The sequence below is a fragment of the Salarias fasciatus genome, chromosome 19 (assembly GCF_902148845.1).
Source record: "Salarias fasciatus chromosome 19, fSalaFa1.1, whole genome shotgun sequence".
In the NCBI taxonomy this organism is placed as follows: domain Eukaryota; kingdom Metazoa; phylum Chordata; class Actinopteri; order Blenniiformes; family Blenniidae; genus Salarias; species Salarias fasciatus.
Window position 1 is genome coordinate 14,237,971 of NC_043763.1, and position 18,355 is coordinate 14,256,325.

General features: G+C 45.0%; 2 protein-coding genes across 2 annotated transcripts; both read left to right on the forward strand.

The window, feature by feature from the left end:
- Positions 1 to 263: 263 nt before the first annotated feature.
- id3 (inhibitor of DNA binding 3) lies at positions 264 to 2,129 on the forward strand. Its single transcript, XM_030117329.1, has 3 exons — positions 264 to 617; positions 804 to 878; positions 1,320 to 2,129. The coding sequence occupies exons 1-2, from the start codon at positions 321 to 323 to the stop codon at positions 855 to 857; spliced, it is 351 nt and encodes a 116-aa protein (XP_029973189.1). The 5' UTR covers positions 264 to 320; the 3' UTR covers positions 858 to 878; positions 1,320 to 2,129.
- Positions 2,130 to 9,024: 6,895 nt separating this feature from the next.
- e2f2 (E2F transcription factor 2) lies at positions 9,025 to 18,087 on the forward strand. Its single transcript, XM_030117058.1, has 8 exons — positions 9,025 to 9,198; positions 9,498 to 9,790; positions 14,830 to 14,929; positions 15,095 to 15,314; positions 15,671 to 15,832; positions 15,940 to 16,054; positions 16,149 to 16,341; positions 16,481 to 18,087. The coding sequence occupies exons 2-8, from the start codon at positions 9,512 to 9,514 to the stop codon at positions 16,768 to 16,770; spliced, it is 1,359 nt and encodes a 452-aa protein (XP_029972918.1). The 5' UTR covers positions 9,025 to 9,198; positions 9,498 to 9,511; the 3' UTR covers positions 16,771 to 18,087.
- The last annotated feature ends 268 nt before the right edge of the window (positions 18,088 to 18,355 follow it).

Below are 18,355 nucleotides of genomic sequence, written 5' to 3' on the forward strand. Positions count from 1 at the left end.
TCAGAACCACCACCAAAAAAAAAAAAAAAATTAAAAAAAAAAGAACCATTTCGAACTAATTGATTGACAGTCGCCTCCAGGCTTCCCAGCCTGATTTCCTCATTCTTTCCAGCTCCTCCACAAGGTGAGATCGACCAATCGGACGCGGCTCGCTCTTTTACACTGGCCAATCAGCGCGCGGTGCGAGAGAGGGGGCGTGCGCGGGCGCGTGGCGTATAAAACCCTAAGTGTACGCCGCTGTCACAGCACTGTAGCTGTCCAAGGAGCCGAGCCGCCAGCAACAAGCATTCGATTTTTTTTTTATTTTTAGCCGTGAAACGATGAAGGCCATCAGTCCCGTCCGCTCGGTGAGGAGCTGCTACAAGGCCGTGTGCTGCATCTCGGAGCAGAGCCTCGCCATCAGCCGGACTAACAAGCACGCGTGCGTGGACGAGCCGGCGGGCGCCCTGTGCGACATGAACGACTGCTACTCCCGGCTGAAGGAGCTGGTGCCCAGCATCCCGCAGAACAAGTCCGTCAGCCAGGTGGAGATCCTGCAGCACGTGATCGACTACATCTTCGACCTGCAGATCGCGCTGGAGGCGGAGGACGCGCCGCAGATGGTCCTGTCGATAAAGGTGAGGGGAGAAAGAGAGGAGAAGTGTCAGGAAAATGTCCCGTTTATTACCAATCAAATGATAGCTAATAAGTTTTTTTTTTATCTTCAATAATAAACCTACAGTGAATATTGTTATGAACAGAATCGATTGTGTTTGATTTTTCAGTTTTGAATCCTAAACTGTTTTCGCCTCTTTGCTTTCCAGACTGCGGATATTACTCGCAATTTCTCCAAAGAAGAAGGCAGATTGTGCCATTAAAGCCGAGCACGAGAAATCACGGTGAGCGTTTTGTCTTCTGATGAGTATCTTCTTAATTAAATAAACCCACACAATGGACGTGTTGGGTGGAGGAGGTGGCGGTGGTTTTAGGGGGGGGGGATCTTCCGGCTAATTCTCAACCATTCGCTCGGAATCAGCTCCATCTGTATCTTGTTTTGGCCCCCTCGAAAAATCCCACGAGTTAAAAATCTAACTTTAAACACCGCAGAGAGAATAGAGTGGGCATTGATGGAGTGAGAAATGAAGGTCTCTCTTCCCTCCACATTCACCATGGTCGCCAATTAGACAGGCCAATGATTGTGTAGCGGATTCATTGCTATCTGCCTGGGGTTAATGAAAGTTCCATGCTCGGCGCCAGTCTGTCTGCTCTCCTCTGCAGGGAGGGAGGGAGGGCGGGAGGGAGAGATCTGACTTCACTTTTCTTCCTTTCTCTCCATGCAGGTGCAGGGAAACACATGTCTCCACTTCACTCCGGGCAAGAGGACAAGAGGGGCAGAAAGGGTGGGATAGGTATTTGGGAGAGAAGGAGAAGAAGAAGAAGAAGAAGAGGAGGAGGGAGGAGGAGGAGGAGGAGGTGGAGGACGACGTGGTGGAGGGGTTTAAAGAAAAGAACAAGAAGAAGTGGACTGTTTCCTATGAGTGGGGATCAACAGTAGTGCATGAGCAAGAAAACAGAGACTCATTCTTTGGCTCCTGGACAGACGAATCAACACACCAAAGCAGAAGCCAGAATTGGAAACTGAAAGCGAGCAGCTTTGTATGCCTTCCTCTCAAACTTGGGGTTCCTGATCTAGATAGAAGTAGAAATGTTGGTACATTTTCCTTTTTATTTCCTTTGTTTTTTTTAATATACTGCATTCCAAACCAATTTTTTCGACTGATCTCCACATCCAACCTGACCTACACATTGTCTTATATCACCACCTCACATAAGTGTCCCCAAAATGTGTTTTCCCATGATCTACAGACTGTTAAACCTCTTTTAAGAATGTGTACATATCTGCTGTGGGTATGTAAGGCGCGAGTCACTCGGGATGTTGGTATTTTTTTTCTTTGAATGGGAGTGTGAGTCTTCTTAGGTATAATCAGAACTCTATACTAGAGTTGATTGTAAATGTTTGTAGGGATTGTGACATTTCTACAGACACTGTGCTGTGAGTTTCATAAACTCTTTATTATGTTTTTTTTTTTTTTTTGCTTTGTATGTATGTTCTTACGTAATGAAAATAAAACGGGAAGTGAATAAGCTCTGACAAGGCTCACTTTGTGTGAAAGAATGAATGAGTTTGGAGTACGTGTGTTCAGATGACGGCGTCGATGCTGACTTGATTTCTTGGCTTCGGAAGAAAAGAAGAAATGCTGACAACAGGATGTCTTCAGATGAATGTTGAGCTCGAGTGCTTGGAAATCAAGCAAAGGGAGTTTCCTGTGAGAACTTCGACTTTTCCACTGAAGTCAATGACAAGAGTTAATAGTTGAACATCCTTGATGTGGTTATACTAGAGGATGTGAAGTAATTGATCTTATTCAGGTCATAGATCAACATGTGAAGTATGTTGAATTAGGAACTGGAGGTAAGCAGTGACTGTTCAAAACTTAATTCACACAATCTGTTACTGACAGTTAATTTTATCATGTAGGACAAATGTTTCTGCAGCTGGCTGCTCTGAAAAAGTGACTGAAATCCTCTGTTTGGTGGATCCTTTAAAGAATTACCGTAATACTTGCTTCAGAAATCGTGGTTACTCACTGTTTTTGCGTCTTTTCTCCCATTTATGCATCTTTTATCATAACTGAAGGGAAAGACAAACAAAAGTATAATTCTTCAATATGTTTTAGAAGAGTTGAGCAGCCTGACCCAGTTCTTACATTCAGCTTACCACTTACAGTGACACTGCGCTGCCGCCTAGTGGTAAACATTTGTTATTGCAAGAAAAAAATCCCTGTGTCCTCAGATGGAAGGAGTAATCAGTGCGTTTAGAAATAAAGAGAAACATGTTGATAATATAACCATTTCATATCAGCAATACACAAGCTGACACTTTTTCAATCAAATATTTTTTTTAACATTAATTTGTTTGATTTCTAAATTATTGGAATACATTATGTTTGGTTGTTTTATTTTACAAAATGCATATCATGAAAAACAAATTACAAGCAATCGCCTTCTATTCTAAAATAACCACAGAGAAAAAATAACTGACAGCTGCACAGTGATGTGCTTTATATGTGTATCTATGAGTTGATATTTTAAGTTTGCATGTTCTCCGTGTCATGGATTTTCTCCAAGACCACTCCCAATACACGTATTTGAGATCGGTTGGTGTAAATTCTAGGTGTGAATGCTAGTGTATTTCTGTGTTTTTTCCCTGACACTGGTGGTTGTAGCCCTGCTTTCACCTTTAGTCAGCTGGGAGCAGGTCCAGCAGCAGAGAAGATAAATGGATGAATGAAAACAGAACATATGCCGTCACAAAAGAAATATTGTGTTGGTTTAATAACTAGGCACAGTCAAAACTGATCTATTTCACCACTCCGACAAGAAAGATACTTCACAATGAAGAAATAAGATACTCAACTATTCAATTGAGCTTCATACATAAAGTGCCAATTACAACCTAGTCATTGACACTTTTACAGAGAAAACCCAGATTCACATGAGCAAGCAAAAGTGACTGTGGAAAGGAAAAACTCCCTTTTAACAGGACGAAACCTTTGCAGAACCAGGCAGAGGTGGCGGCTTTCTGCTATTCCGGTTGGGGTGAGAGGACACAAAGAGAAGGAGATAGGATAGTTTCTTGTATCTACATATAGGTCATGTATAAGCAGAGAGTACATAGGCTACAAGAGGAACAATCATCAGTGAACATTACATAGAAATGAGAGAAGTGAAGCAGAACTGGGAGCTGGTTTCACATGGTAGGAGCCCGGGATTAAGTAAGCTGCTTACACCCACTGGGTCTGGGTTACCTCAATCAATCAATGGATCAGCTATTTTGATTGATGCCCAGTTAGAAACTGATTGCACCCACTGAGTCCAGGTTGTCTCATTAGATCAATGGATCAGCTGCAAATCTTGATGTTCTGTTTGGCGATCCTTCTCGTCCACCTAAGAGCACCTCTTCTTCCAGAGTTTTGGTGTTCTGAATGTTTATAGCCTGGCACGCCAGATTGTCTGTCCATGCTCATGGATACATGGGGAAACATGTCTTTATATGTGTGTAACACTTAAATAAAGTCAGTCCTGCATGACAGGCTAGAATTTTTAGTCTCCCATGGTGGAGTGAACTGTCAATCCTAAATAGATAGATAGATAGATAGATAGATAGATAGATAGATAGATAGAGAGAGAGAGAGAGAGAGAGAGAGAGAGAGAGAGAGAGAGAGAGAGAGAGAGAGAGAGAGCGAGAGCGAGAGCGAGAGAGAGCTAGCAAGCTCCTGGCCAACAGGAAAAACAACAAGAAAAAAATGGCCAGGAGAGCCTGAAGCAGCCCTAACTGTAAGCTTTATTGAATAGAAAGGTCTTAATCCGAGCCTTAAAAGCCGAGACTGTGTCAGCCTCCCTCACAGAGACTGGGAGCTGGTTCCACATAACAGGAGCCTGGCAGCTGAAAGCTCTGTCTCCTGTTCTACTTTCAGAGAACCTAGGAACCTCCAGCGGACCAGCACTCTGAGAACAAAGCGTTCTCCCGGGACAGTATGGGACTGTTGGGGAAGTTGTTGGGGCCCCCTGATAACAAGGGATTACAGTAGTCTACTCTGGAGGTAACAAATGCATGGATTAATTTCTCAGCATGGCTTTGAGTCAGCATGTTCCTGATTTTAGAAATATCACGCAGGTGAAAGAAGGAGGTCCTGCAGACCTGTTTGATGTGGGAGTTGAAGGATAAGTCCTGATCAAAGATCACTCTCAGGTTCCTCACAGTGTTACTGGGAGTTAAAGCAACACCATCCAGAGTGAATAGTTGTTTAGATAATTTTTCCCTCAGGCGTTTTGGGCCAAATAAAATAACTTCTGTTTTATTTGAATTTCGGAGGAGAAAATTATGACTCATCCAGGTTTTTATGTCTTTTAGACAAGCGTCTAGTTTGACAAGTTGATCAGCATCATCTGGCCTCATGGATAAGTAGATCTGTGTATCATCTGCATAACAGTAGAAATTAATGAAGAGTTTCCTGATGACGATGAAACTATCAGGCTTTTAAATACAATTTATGACACAGATGACAACAGTGAGGACATCTTGTCATTTCTTCGAACCATATTGCATTGTGGGGATTTAAATAGGTTAGTGTTTTTAAAGTATCAACAGAATGGATGTGTGTGAAATCCCATACAGCAAGCAATAACACAAAACAAAGATTTGGAACAATGATCAGGATTTTTTTTTTTGATTTTTTTTTATTTATTTATTTTTTTGCAAATATCCAGTTTTATTCAGTTTTATTTCTACGAAGAGCTCACCCATCTTAAAGCATGTCATATTCCAACATTAAGAAGAGCACACTTCCATATGAGCATGCTTTGGTCGTGATGAAGACAAAAGGTATATTGTTTTACTAGGAAATCAAAGAACAACATTTTCAGAGCTACAGTTACATTCTGATTGATCGGCTCATACAGGAATTTCGTATCCCATAAACAATAACCCATGTAAACACTCATCATTTTTTGGTTATTGTATGTAAGTTCGTTATCGAAAAAATAATCAATAAATATTTTGTCATCAAATCTGAACTTGTTTGACCTTTTAAAGAAAACAAGTATTTTCAACCTTATACTAATTTCATTGTGGGATCCTGAAGTGGAAATACAGCGAGGTGTCTGTAAATCACATCCACGTGCTGTCTGTGTTTTATTTTGAAATTTCATCCCTCCACAAATACAATAAACGACTTAATCTTATTGGCAAAAACTGAAGATAAATGTAAAGTACTTGCCACTGTGCTCCTCTTCAGACGTTAATGTCAGTCTGTTGCTTCTCACTGCGACCTTCTGAAATTCATCATTATACAGAAAATCATGCTATTGTTACTTTACCTGCTGCCAGTTTTTACAGCTGCAGCTACTGTCAGGTATTCAGTATGATGTGTGTGTGTGTGTGTGTGTGTGTGTGTGTTCTCGTATTTCTATCCTTGTTGGGGCCAAATGTCCCCACAAGGATAGCAAAACGTGGAACGACGTGCCTTGTGGGGACCTTTTTCCGGTCCTAAGTAGGAGAAACAGTGTTTTCTTGACCATGTTGTTGTTACTGAAAAAAGTAAAAGTGCAAAAACATTTCTTTAGGGTTAGGCTTTGTTGTGGTGTGGGTTAGGGTTAGGGTAAGGGTCAGGGTTAGGGGCTAGACATGAATGGGAGTCAATGGAAGGTCCCCACAAGGATAGAAATACGAGACTGTGCGTGTGTGTGTGTGTGTGTGTGTGTGTGTGTGTGTGTGTGTGTGTGTGTGTGTGTGTGTGTGTGTGTGTGCGCGTGTGTGTGTTTTCCCCTCCCTGCCTGGGGAGGGTGCTGCTCATCTCTGTGTATCAGTGAAGCAGGCGCTGAAGCCTGAATGAAGCTGATAGTATAGAATAAAACAATGTTTTGTTATTTATGTTGTGAAGCTTTCTTTTATGTTCTCAGTTAAATAAATACTGAGATTTTGACCTGTTCATAGTTGTGGCCATGGTTTTGGGGAAGAAAGGGGGTCACTTTTATGTGTTTAATCGGTGACCCCAAGTTACTGTAAGTGTTATTCTGTGAAATCACTTGTGAATAAATCAGTCACAACAGTTATTTTTCTAAAAAGTCTTAAAATCTTACATTCCAAAACATCTGAAAATCAAAAAAGAATGAAAAGAGTCTCCTGCCAGTCCAGGCCACCAGAGGGGGATGCAGGATGAGAAACTCGTTGCTCCTTCTTGTCTCAGGAATGTCAGCAGAGTAAACACAAGATAAGCTGAATGCTCCACATGTCAAATGTCCCCCATGAACCCTGTTGAACCCTCACAAGGCTGTTTGAAACTGTTTATTAGTGGTGATATAATAAGGAAATATACCTTATATGTAGTTTAAAAAATTGGATTAAAAACTAAATCATGTCAATACATCTCTGACATGAGCTGCATGAAACTGTGAATCAGATCTGGATGCCACGAACAAGTTCTGACATGTGGCAAACAAAAGGCTGTCATTACATTAAATGTTTGATTGTGTGTGTTTTTGTCAGGCGCCACAGCGAGTTTCTCCATGTCAGGTATCACAACACCTGTAAAAACATTCGGCTTCCGCACTGTAGTGTCTGCAAATCTACATATTTATACATTTTCTTTCAATTTTGAGGTAAAATACCCAAACATGACAAACAAAGTTTCAGTATTCAGACATTTTACTCTACATTTCTGCCATCAGTAGCCTGATGTCTTTTCTTTAAACAACATATGCACATTTATTTACAGAAACGTTTCAGTGTGTTGCTGCTAAAGACACAAACAGTAAATATATTGACAATGCAAAGGGTTCTTTTTTAATCTAATCTATTTTTGCTTGTAATTGAGTGTAATAACACTTTACTTGCGTACATTGTCGTGGCACCTTGGTATGAATTTTGTTTTCTTGCTTGCCTAATATGAAGTAAGAGCATATCTGTAAAAGAAAATTTCTCACAATGACTATTTTAGACCCTTTGAACTTGTCACTTCAAAAAAAGGGATTGTACTGTAGAATATGAGAAGAAAGGATGGGTTTATGGCTCTACTGAGGCTGAAAAGTGTTAAAGTGATGAGAGAAGATCAGGTTCATGAGTAAAACAAATCAGAAATATGTATCTATACTTGTGGAGTAGCAAAGACTTTTTTGACATTACAAAACATTCTACTGATCAAACTTCTCCACTTCATCCTGGGAATCTGGAACATTGTTTACTCAAGTCCACATCAAACATGACTTAAAGTGCTTCTTATTAATGCATTTTAAATCCGTGTGTTATTTCATTCTGTGACATGATGAACAGATTTCCTAACCAAATGATGACTAATGATCATATCTAATCCAGTGTAATGAGCAAACAACAGTGTCAGCTCCTCCCTTCCTAACTCCAGTCTGTCAATTATTAATCCTGCATGAACAAGTTTCCATGTATTCCAACATAAAAAAATAAATAAATAAATTTAACCTAAAAAAAACAGATCATATTCGGCCATGACAATAGGCTTGTTGTAGGTTGGAGTCCACTTTATTTTCCTCAGTGGGGGTCAAGCTATATAGGCTTGGGTTTGGTGCCTTGCTGATGGGGGAGGGGCTGTTTTCTTTCAATATCTCCTCTGAGCCAATAAGCAAGAGTGCTACTAAGTGAATCCCATTATCATCTACAAACTATGGCCAGCAACACCTTGCAGGGGGCCACAACACAATTAAATGTATTAGTGTGTGAAGGCCCATGATGTGAGCAGTAAAACATGTCTTATAGTGCCTCAGTGAAAGTGCTCTCTGACAGATGGATTCTACGTTGTCTATATGTGTGAATTTCATATTATAAACACTGTTTTAAATCGCTTCTTCTTGCTTTACACATCTTTGTGTACAAGCAAATATTCAGAGATAATGTCCCACCATACTGTCAGTTCATATATTGAAAGACAGCTGTGTTTTTATATGCTTTGAACATATTGAAACTTTAATCAAAGTTATCAAAACAGCAGCATATCAACACAGAAAAAAAATAAGTTGTTTTTCATTTTTTCAAAATAAAGTTTAAAGCAAGAAGGTGAAGTCAGATTGTGATATTATTGAATAAATTTGAAAAATAAATTCTTCTTTTTGTTGTTTAATAAACTAACCACAAAGTGTGCCATAGTATGATGTATTAATGTTTTTAATGTGTGTTAAGTTTGGTTATACAGTCTGGACTGGCCATTGTGTGCAATAAAAGAACATTATGTACCTCAATAGTGTCCTTGTTCCTTTAAAATAAAAAAAAAAGAGAGAGAGACAGTCCCACCTCTACGCAACTGTTTTATGCAAATGAGACAAGCCGAACGTGCCGTCAGCCAATCAGGAGCGACTTCCAACCGCGGGAGATCTAAATTTCGCGGGACCGAGTTTGGCGCTAAAAAGCCTGATCTCCTTCCCCACCTCCTGTCCTCTTGTATGGAGAGAGGAGCCGTGAGGAGGCCGGACTGACGCCGCGGACCGGGTCGCATCGAGCTTCAGAGGAAGTCACAAAGCCGCAAATCTCCAGCTGAAGCACACTTTCAGCTCGACACCCCGCGTTTGGACTTTATCTGACTGGATGTTTTAAATACTTTATTTATTCGGGGGGATCTTTTATTTTCATTACTGGTAAGGCAAGTTTCCTCCGCACTCTGACACCGGACAAAGGATAATAACATGTAGCTGTTTACTGAAGGCGCTAACGTGATGTTTGAGGAAGGTTCCCCCTCTTTTGCATGTGTGGTAATCTGTATTTTGCATTTAAAAGGAGCAGTCTGAGCTGTTTATTTCGCCTTTGTTTATTCAAATAGTGCAAGCTAGGCTTGCAGTCGCGGTGTGTAGCTGCAGGAGCGAACTAATAATCCAGATCAGGTATTAATTTTCTGCTCTAACAAGAAGCTTCTTCTGACCAGCCGGGTTATTTTCAGTTTATTCAGGAAAAATGATGCGGATGCCGAAAGGCGTCTCTCCGGCGGTGGGTCTGCCCTGCTCCCAGCAGAAGATGAAGGCTTTGTCCGCTGGAGGAGGAGGAGGAGGAGGAGGAGTGAAGACGGACTTCTTCAGCACCGGGCTGTCCAGCCCGCCCATGCACACGGTACCGGCCGGATACTTCACCCAGATCTGCAACACCGCCGCGGCCGAACAAAGAGCCAACAGCCTGTACTCCACCCCCCACGGACCGGAGGCTAAACCCATCAGATCATCCTCCGGGAGACTGCCGGTACACACACACACATTACACTACACACACATACACACTGCACAGTGGCCTGGAGAGAGAGAGTCAGGGGAATCGTTCCGGATTTCCAGTGGTATGCATGTTGTATCAGGCCGCATTGAAATATGTTTGGACGTGATAAGCCGCAGAGGGGCCACAGTGGCTCTGGACTCTCCCTCCTGCCCTGTCCAGCTGGAGCTGCAGGCCCAGACAGACACTGTATGTATATGATGCTTGTGATGGGGGGGCACCAGAGGGGGGGGGGGGGGGGGGGGGGGGGTTTGATAGTGGCCCCTCTTATTGTTAGGAATGAAATATGCATGCATGCATATATGTGTGTGTGTGTGTCCCTTCTGGTGCAACAGGGGTAGCTTTTACACCACGAAACAGTGCAGAGGAGCAAGACCAGGCTGGTGGAGGATCGTCACCTCGTGCAGGCACATATTTTCTGACATGATGAGGTGATTCGGGCCCATCGGCAGCTGCTCCATCTGCTCCTGTCGTTGAGGCGGTGCAGGACCTCTGTAATCTGTTTGTGCTCTGTATTAGAGAAATGGAGGTTGGAGATCATCATCGGACAGCCGCTATTCACCCTTAAGCTCAGAAAGAGCCCAACATAGTTGTTATGATTAAGAGAAGTGCAGTGTAGCTCAGTATGAGCTGTGTTCAGCATGTCTCTGTCTGAATTTGGAGCAGATCCACTCACAGTGTGTTTTTTTTAATAGCCAACCTGACTGTGTGTGAGTTCACTGCAGTTCGGTTGAAGGGGTTATTATGAAGGGTGTACATGGCCTCCAAATCTCACGTTAACCCCTGTGCCCTGTGAGCCTGTGCGCACTAATAGGCCCTCCAAGAGGATTAGATGGACATAAGTAAAGGGAGGAAGCGGCTCCTACCACCTGGCTTATCGTATGCCAAGGTGAACAGCATCGTTATTATCTCTGCGTTTTCTTGCATTTCTACATGGGAAACATCGTTTATACAGACTTTGCCTGTTTCCTGATCTAACCCAGCACAACCACTTTTACCTACAACCGAGGTTGACAGGGTTTATTATGTTTTAAGCAACGTTAAGAAAAGTTGGTGAGAAGTTACAGGCGTCACGCTGCGCTGCTGTTGTCCATCTGTCCCTCACAGGTATGATTCCCCTTCAGAAGATGTTTTAATTTCAGCAGAGCACATTTTAGGGTGGAAACAAGTGGTTGCAGGTTTCAAAAGCTCCAATATGAAGAAACTTCCTCAGGCCTTTTTGAGTAAATTCCCTGAATCTTTAACTCCTTGCTGTAAGGTTCACATGCACATCGTGGTGTTTGTACAGAATGAGAGGAAACATGTTTAACGGGCTGATAGTGTTCACATCAAGTGAAATGTGGTCTCTTATCGATCCCACTTAAAGGAAACTAGCCGACACATTTGAATACAATTTGCCATTGAGCTTTGAGCTTGGTGTTGTGTTCAACAGTAAAATACAGGATGAAGCATCAGTTGCATTGTAAACAGTTAAACATAGTAATTCATTTGGAATTAAAAATGTTAGCCCTCTGTGGCAGCTGATGAGAAAGCGTTCTGCTCTTTCAGTTTGCTCCCCGTCCTGCCTCCTTCGTGCACTTGCTGACCCTGCAGCTTCAGTTGCACGCTCACCTTTCGGGTTTTGTGTTCTCAAACTTGATGACTCTTTAAGTTCAGCTCACTTCCTTGAACGAGAGCAGCGTCGTGACCACAGATTGTTTTTAGCGTCTCACTCTGGGAAACGGATGCTTGGCCTGACTAGAGAGGAAGGAGATTTAGAAAATCAACAGACCAAAATCAACACGGCGATCATGCGTACTTTCTGGCTCCCTCCTGGGAAGAAGTTAATAATTGGCCAGTTGTAGTTAACTGTAGCTGCTCACTACAGTGAAAGGATCAGAGTGGTGTGTGAATTTTAACCCGGGTGTGTTTGGCTCTGGACAATAATGAGTCAGTCTGTTTCCTTTCACTTTGAGAATGTGTTACAATGTTCATCCATCCAGCCAAAGTCCGGGGAAGCCCTCCCTCTCCCTCGCTCTCCGCTTGGCCCTGACTCGATGTGCGTACTTGTATGACGGCGACTCTCATATCAGACGTCGTCTTGTGAACTCTGCACACGCATGAATTGATCTGTTTGTGATTCTACCGGCGGATTTCGCTGAAGCCACAATATTCCTCTGCATAATGTTGACGTGAGACAGTGTCCCTGTTCTTCCCTGCCTGTGTCACATGTGCGTGCGTCCAGACTTCACCGGAATGTGCACAATCAGCCACTGTTGCTTGAAATCTTGAATAAATCTTTATGAATAAGTCATCCCGTCCTTCTTGTTGCTGGACACTTGCACCTCCTCAGAGAGCTTCGCTTCTGCTCCTTGCGATGGTTTGACTCAGGCTCTGGGAGCCTCCGGGGGGGGGGGGGGGGGGGGGGGGGGGTTCTCTCCTCCATTTCGCTCTGACGCTTTGAGTGCAGCATCGCTCACATCTCCAACTGTACAGAGCGCAGCAGCTCACCTTGCCTCACCCCGACCTCGACGCCCGGCCCGAAGCAACAACACCCTCCACAGTGGGAGTTTTGCATTTCAAAGCAGCTTGTCCCCCTTCCTCCCCCCCCCCCCCCCCAGCAGACCCTTCCTTCTGCTTCGCTGGCAGGTTAGCACCACATCAGCACACGCCGTCCTCCCGATGGTTGAATACTGGCAGGCAGACTGTGACTTGTCTTTAGGAGTCCGCGTCCCGTGCAGCCTGCCGGGCGACTTTAGCGTCTGTGGAAATCCAGTGTGGAGGGTTCGCCGCCGCAGCCCGGGAGGCGGGAATCGGCCAGACAGTGTACGGCAGACGGTAGACGGCGGCGGCTGGCGATGCTGGGGCGTAACTTTACAGGCGGGGCAGGGTGAGGCTCCCGCAAACGTGAGCGGAGTGATAGAGTCAGTCCAGGAGATAAAGAGCTGAAGAGTCAGGTCGAGGACCCGGCCTTCCCTCTGCCTCTCAGTGACAGGCCTAAATTTGTTATTTTGTTGTCGTAACATGTTTCCTGACAGTAAAACTTACACACTGGAACAGGAAACAGTGTTTCGTGGCTGTCAGCTTGCAGATGGTTCGATGGCAAAATGAGTGCAACCGACTCTCTGCTCTGTTGCTCATCCCACAAATGTGTGTTCCTCATAAGAGCAGCAGTGTTTACCGCTAAATAATCACTCAAGCAGGATGAGATTAAATGCCAGTAAACATTGTTGCAAAGAAATGATCTAAAATGCAAAATGTCTTCACTTCCTGTGAATACATCCCTCTCAGTGAAGTGATCGGTGTGGTAAGCGGGTTTAAAATGTGTTGACAAGCAGAGCCAGGCTGTCTCTCTGCTGCATGATCTTGTGTTTTTGCAGCATGGTTGACTCACCACATTCAACCCTCATGCAAAAAAAAGAAGAAAAAAAAAAACCCAGCAGTGAGAGCACCTAGGCCCCCGCCCTACCCCGTACAGCTGCAGGGTGAAACCGTTGGTTCCCTTCTAACAACACGTCACGCCGCCTGTGACTCGGAGTTGTTGCTGGGCGTGCGGGAAAACGTCGAGGCGCGGCTCGTGCGTTCAGATCAAGGAAGTTGTCAAGAGCTTCGCTTCGTTTTGTGGAAGTGTCAGATTTTTCATTTGTTTTTTTTTTTATTTTTTTTGTGTCGAAGCATGAAGGGTTTGAGAGTCGACAAAATGACAGGTCGTCTCTCCTGCTCACAGAACACCGGCCTCTCAGCCTGTACACCGTCGGACCGGCGGCCTGAAGCGGTCTGACAGATACTGTCTGAACTCCGAGCCAACGAAAACTCAACACTCACTCCCAAACACAACTTCGTTTTAAATCCCAAAAGTGTTTATTTGGCTCAAACGTGTCTGCTCTCTCCACTCTCCTCAAGGCTCGCCACTAAATCCTCCCTGACAGCAGAGCGCTGCTCCAGATGTCGCCTGCCGACAGGTGGACGTGTCGGGGAGCACGCCGGGACAATGGCGGCCTTCACGACCCCCTCCCCCCCCTCCCCCTCGCTGTCCCACACATGCTCAATCAATTCAGCACCTTCCTGCTCTCTGTAAAAAGCGTCAACTAGTTCAGATCGGCTTCACGAGTGTGAGAGAAAGGATTCACTCCCACAGAGTGTCGCTGAAGGGTGTGAGGCGGTGATGAGAGGTGAGGACGGAACCATTACCCAGCAGTCCGGAGCATCGTGGTGAAATCCCACGTCCTGCCGGAGGGAGCGGGCGCTCGGCGTGACTGCAGACTCACCCTCTCATCCGTCGTAAACATTTATTAGCGGCAGCAGGCTGCCTGCTTTAGATTAACTTTAGTTTATAGATTATTGCAGTGAAGTTCTGGGCAGCGCGATCAGGTTTATTGGCTCCAAAGTTGACGTGATAGATTTTAGTTGACGCTGTTATCTTTGAGGTGACGGCAAAAATGGAAGCTTAAGTCATACGGAACCTTTCCTCACATCAGTAGTCTTTATATTGCTTTAGTGCTTTGCTCCATGACACTGGTGAGACGGGGAACTGAACCACCAACCTGGACTGGAAGGTGACCTGCTGACGGCACCGGGCTCCGTTTCAGTGTGTCGGGGTGCAGAGGGGGGAGGAGAGGTCACCGAGTGACTTCCTGGAGTCATTCAGGCAGCAGGTCGAGAGCCGTCCCCCCTCTTCACCCGTCCACCCACAAACGCTCCACATCAGCCCCCCTTGAAGTGCTTGGGAAAGTGTTGTGGGGGGGGCGGCTTTGTTCCTGCACTTGAGGGCTGTTGGCACATTTACGACACGCCACTTTTCAACAAGCCTCTATTTCGACCTTTTGCCTGCATTTCTGTCACCGTCCCCCCGGCGGCCTGACGACCCGCCACACCGCCCCTGATTCACTAGAGCGCTTGACAAGTTTGTCGCTTTACCATACTTTTCATGGTTGTATGCCACAAAGAGAAAGAAAAGTGAGTTTAAAGCAAATTAAAGCTGTTTGTGCTGGTTAAATATTTTTTTTTTTTTTTCCATTTCATTCTTTTTCCAGGCGAAAAGGAAGCTGGATCTAGAAGACCCTCTTTATCTGCCAGATTTCCGCACCCCGAAAGGCAAAGGCAGCGTCGCAGTCCGGATACCCAGCCCCAGAAGTGAGTACGCCGCCGGGCTCGTGTCTGAGCGCCGGAGCTCAGAGAAGCAATTAGAAGGAAGAGGCTCTTTTTTTCTCTCTCTGTGGGAGTTAAAAACACACAAAAAAGCAAAAATGATAATATTTTAATTAGTTTTTCCGAATTGCCATTTTTTTCCACCGTCAGCTCCGAAGTCTCCGGGCGAGCGGACGCGCTACGACACCTCGCTGGGCCTGCTGACCAAGAAGTTCGTGGGTCTGATCGCCGAGTCTCCGGACGGAGTTCTGGACCTGAACTGGGCCACGGAGGTCCTGGAGGTCCAGAAGAGACGCATCTACGACATCACCAACGTCCTGGAGGGCGTCCAGCTCATCCGCAAGAAGTCCAAGAACAACATCCAGTGGCTGTAAGGCACAAAACACGCCAGGACTCAGAATTTAAAAATGAAAAACGGAAGTAATAGTAATTGTTAAATGTTAATTGTTATATATTATATGATAGATATAGCATTAAAAGATACTTTATAAATGTAATGTGTACCGTCCTGGATCACATTAATTATTCAAGTGTAACAAGTGTTTCTCATTGGTTTTTAAGGAGTTTTCATGAAAGTGTGTCACTCAAGTGACCAGTGTGTTTTAATACTTGCTCATCTGCCCCCTAGTGACTCCCAGGAGGCACTGCGGTGGTCTTCCTGAAGGACCTGTTGAATTGTGGGTTAATAGTGGTTGTTTAAGCAGTGTGTTGTGTTTGTGTGTCCAGGGTTGGAGACGTATTCGAAGGTGGCGCGAGCGGCGGGGAGAAGGGCCGCGCCCTGAGGAAGGAGCTGGGCGACCTGGAGAAGGCGGAGCGGTCCCTGGACGAACTCATCCGCTCCAGCGGCTCGCAGCTCAAGCAGCTCATCGAGCACAAAGACAGTCAGAGATATCCTTTACGAGCGAGCGCCGCCGCTCGTCCTCGCCGCTTCCTGCTCCCGACTCCGCTTCCTGTCCCGCTTTCCGCCGTTGCTCGCCTTGACCTTCGGCCCGCACGCTGGGTTACGTGACGTATCAGGACATCCGCTCCATCGCCAGCCTCCGCGACAAAACCGTCATCGTGGTCAAAGCTCCCACCGAGACCAAGCTGGAGGTTCCCGACGCGGCGGGGGTGAGACGGACGCTCCGACTCGCCCTGAAACATTCTCTCTGCGCGTGAAGGTCGCGGCTCACCGGCCGTTTGTCTCCTCATCTCGTCACAACAGGCGTCTCTTCAGATCTATTTAAAGAGTAAAAACGGCCCCATCGAGGTGTACCTGTGTCCGGAGGAGGGCCTGGAAGATGCCAGTCCTGTCAAGGGCGCCGTCAGCCCCAAGAAGGAGTTCCCTCAACCGCTCGGCCCGCCGCCTGCAGCGGCAGCCCAGCAGAGCTACAGCGTCAAGGAGGAGCCGGCTGACGGTGAGATACTGCAGAAAATAATGAATTTTCTATCCCAGAGATATTACTCTTTGCTTGATTTTCTTGATGGGATCTTTAAGAATATCAGCAGGTTAAACCTGTGTTTAATCAAAACGGTGTCCCGTCTCCCCAAACACAGCCTCCATATCTGAAGTCACGGCCGCCGCCGCCACTGCCTCGTCGTCTTCGGCCGTGACCTCCGGCTCCTCCCTGCTGGACGTGGAGGGTCTCCTGGGCCTCCCCCCGAGCCTGCTGCAGATCACCGAGGACCAGCTCCCCGGCACGTCCTTCACCTCCGACCCCAGCACGCCCTTCGTCAGCTTCTCTCCGCCTCTGGACCACGAGGACTACCTGTGGAGCCTGGAGGACAGCGAGGGCGTCTCGGATTTCTTCGACACGTACGACCTCGGGGACCTGCTGAAGAGCTGAGGTATACAGATGAAGAGCGGGAGGATTTGATTGGATGCCTTCTCGGTACAGGAGATCAATACACTATGAAGCCATGCCTGTTTTCAGCACAGGATCCACTTCCTGTGAGATTAATTTACATTTTGTAAAGTTGATCAGACTCATAATGAGGGTAAATAAGGAGTCAGTCGCCTCTTTCTCCTTTTGGAAAAACACTGAAAAAAAAAAAGAATCTTTTGACGATCTTCTGTATTTTCTGCAACAAATAAAGATGAAACACTTCAAGGAATCTCAGAAAACTGAGGTTCATGTTCAAATCACACCATCTTTGGGTTTTTAGGGAGCGTTTCAAGCGACCCAACTCAGGAACCTTTTTTTCTCCCAAAGTCTGTGCCCAAATGGTAGTGCCGGCGGTTGGCCTGTAGGGGGCAGCCTTGTATAATGCCAGCTTTAACTGCAGCTTTTTCAGGATTCAATCACTGGAGGAGGAGGAGGAGGTGAGATAAAAGCCATTGAGGAACTGAGCTGTGGAACTGTTTTCACCCCAGATCAGGACGGAACTGTGTTCTGTCTGAATCCTGGAGGCGCCTTAAACTCACCGGAGCTGCCACTCAGAGTTAACGACTAATAATGGCTAACTTTGTGAACACATTCAATCTTCGACTGAACAGGAGTGTTTTTCTCTCCTGTTGGTTTGGCAGCTTTTTTTTTTTATTATATTATTATTCAAATCCAGTTCTCTGTTGATTATAGTTCAATAGTTGGGTTTAAAAATGTGCTTTTTTTTTACATATATATTGTATTTCTTAGGAAATAGCCAATTGTTAAAATTGAAATGCAACGTGTGTGTTGCAGCTGTGGTGAACGGGGTCAATCGATTTAAGTGAGGTTCAATCGGAGGCGTGATTTCCTCTGATTTCAAAACGAATTTAATCTGCCGTTCTGACAGAAACAGTGAGGATTTTATGGATTTAATCTTCAGGTTTTAGGCCCATCAGTGGGGTTTGTTTTTTTTATTCCCCCCCACATGGTGCAGCATTTAAAAATGTCAAAGACATGATCCTGAGGTCAGAGCCGCTCAAATCTTTTATTTTGTTAAAGTTTGGTTCCTTTTAAGCGTTCTAGAAATTTGAAAAAGAATTGAATTTTATGCTGATCTGTTCCTGGGCTTTCCCTCTACGCTGCAGAGATAAGCTAGCTGACCTGTCCTAACAAAACTTGAAAATGTGTGTTTGCGTGTGTGTGTGTGTGTGAGACAGTTTGGGGACTCTGGTGCTGTGGTGCTGTTTGTGTGTGCGGTTTTACTTTGTAGATTAGACAATGTGAAATAAGATTTGTAGGGTGTTTTTTTTTTATCTTAATTAAGTTGTTTTGGCATTTGTGCATAAATTGTTTTGTATTTATACCTATTTTTCTGAATTTTTGGACTGTCTTAATGACATTGCAGCACTTAATATTTTGTAATATTGCGTGGTCTGTTTGAAGTTAATGAATAAATACTGAAGCCATGGTTTATACAAGCGTGTTTCTTTCATTTTGCAGCAATTATCATGAACCGTTGTGGAAATGCAATGGGGCGTGCGCCAATAGGCCTTTTGTAATCTTC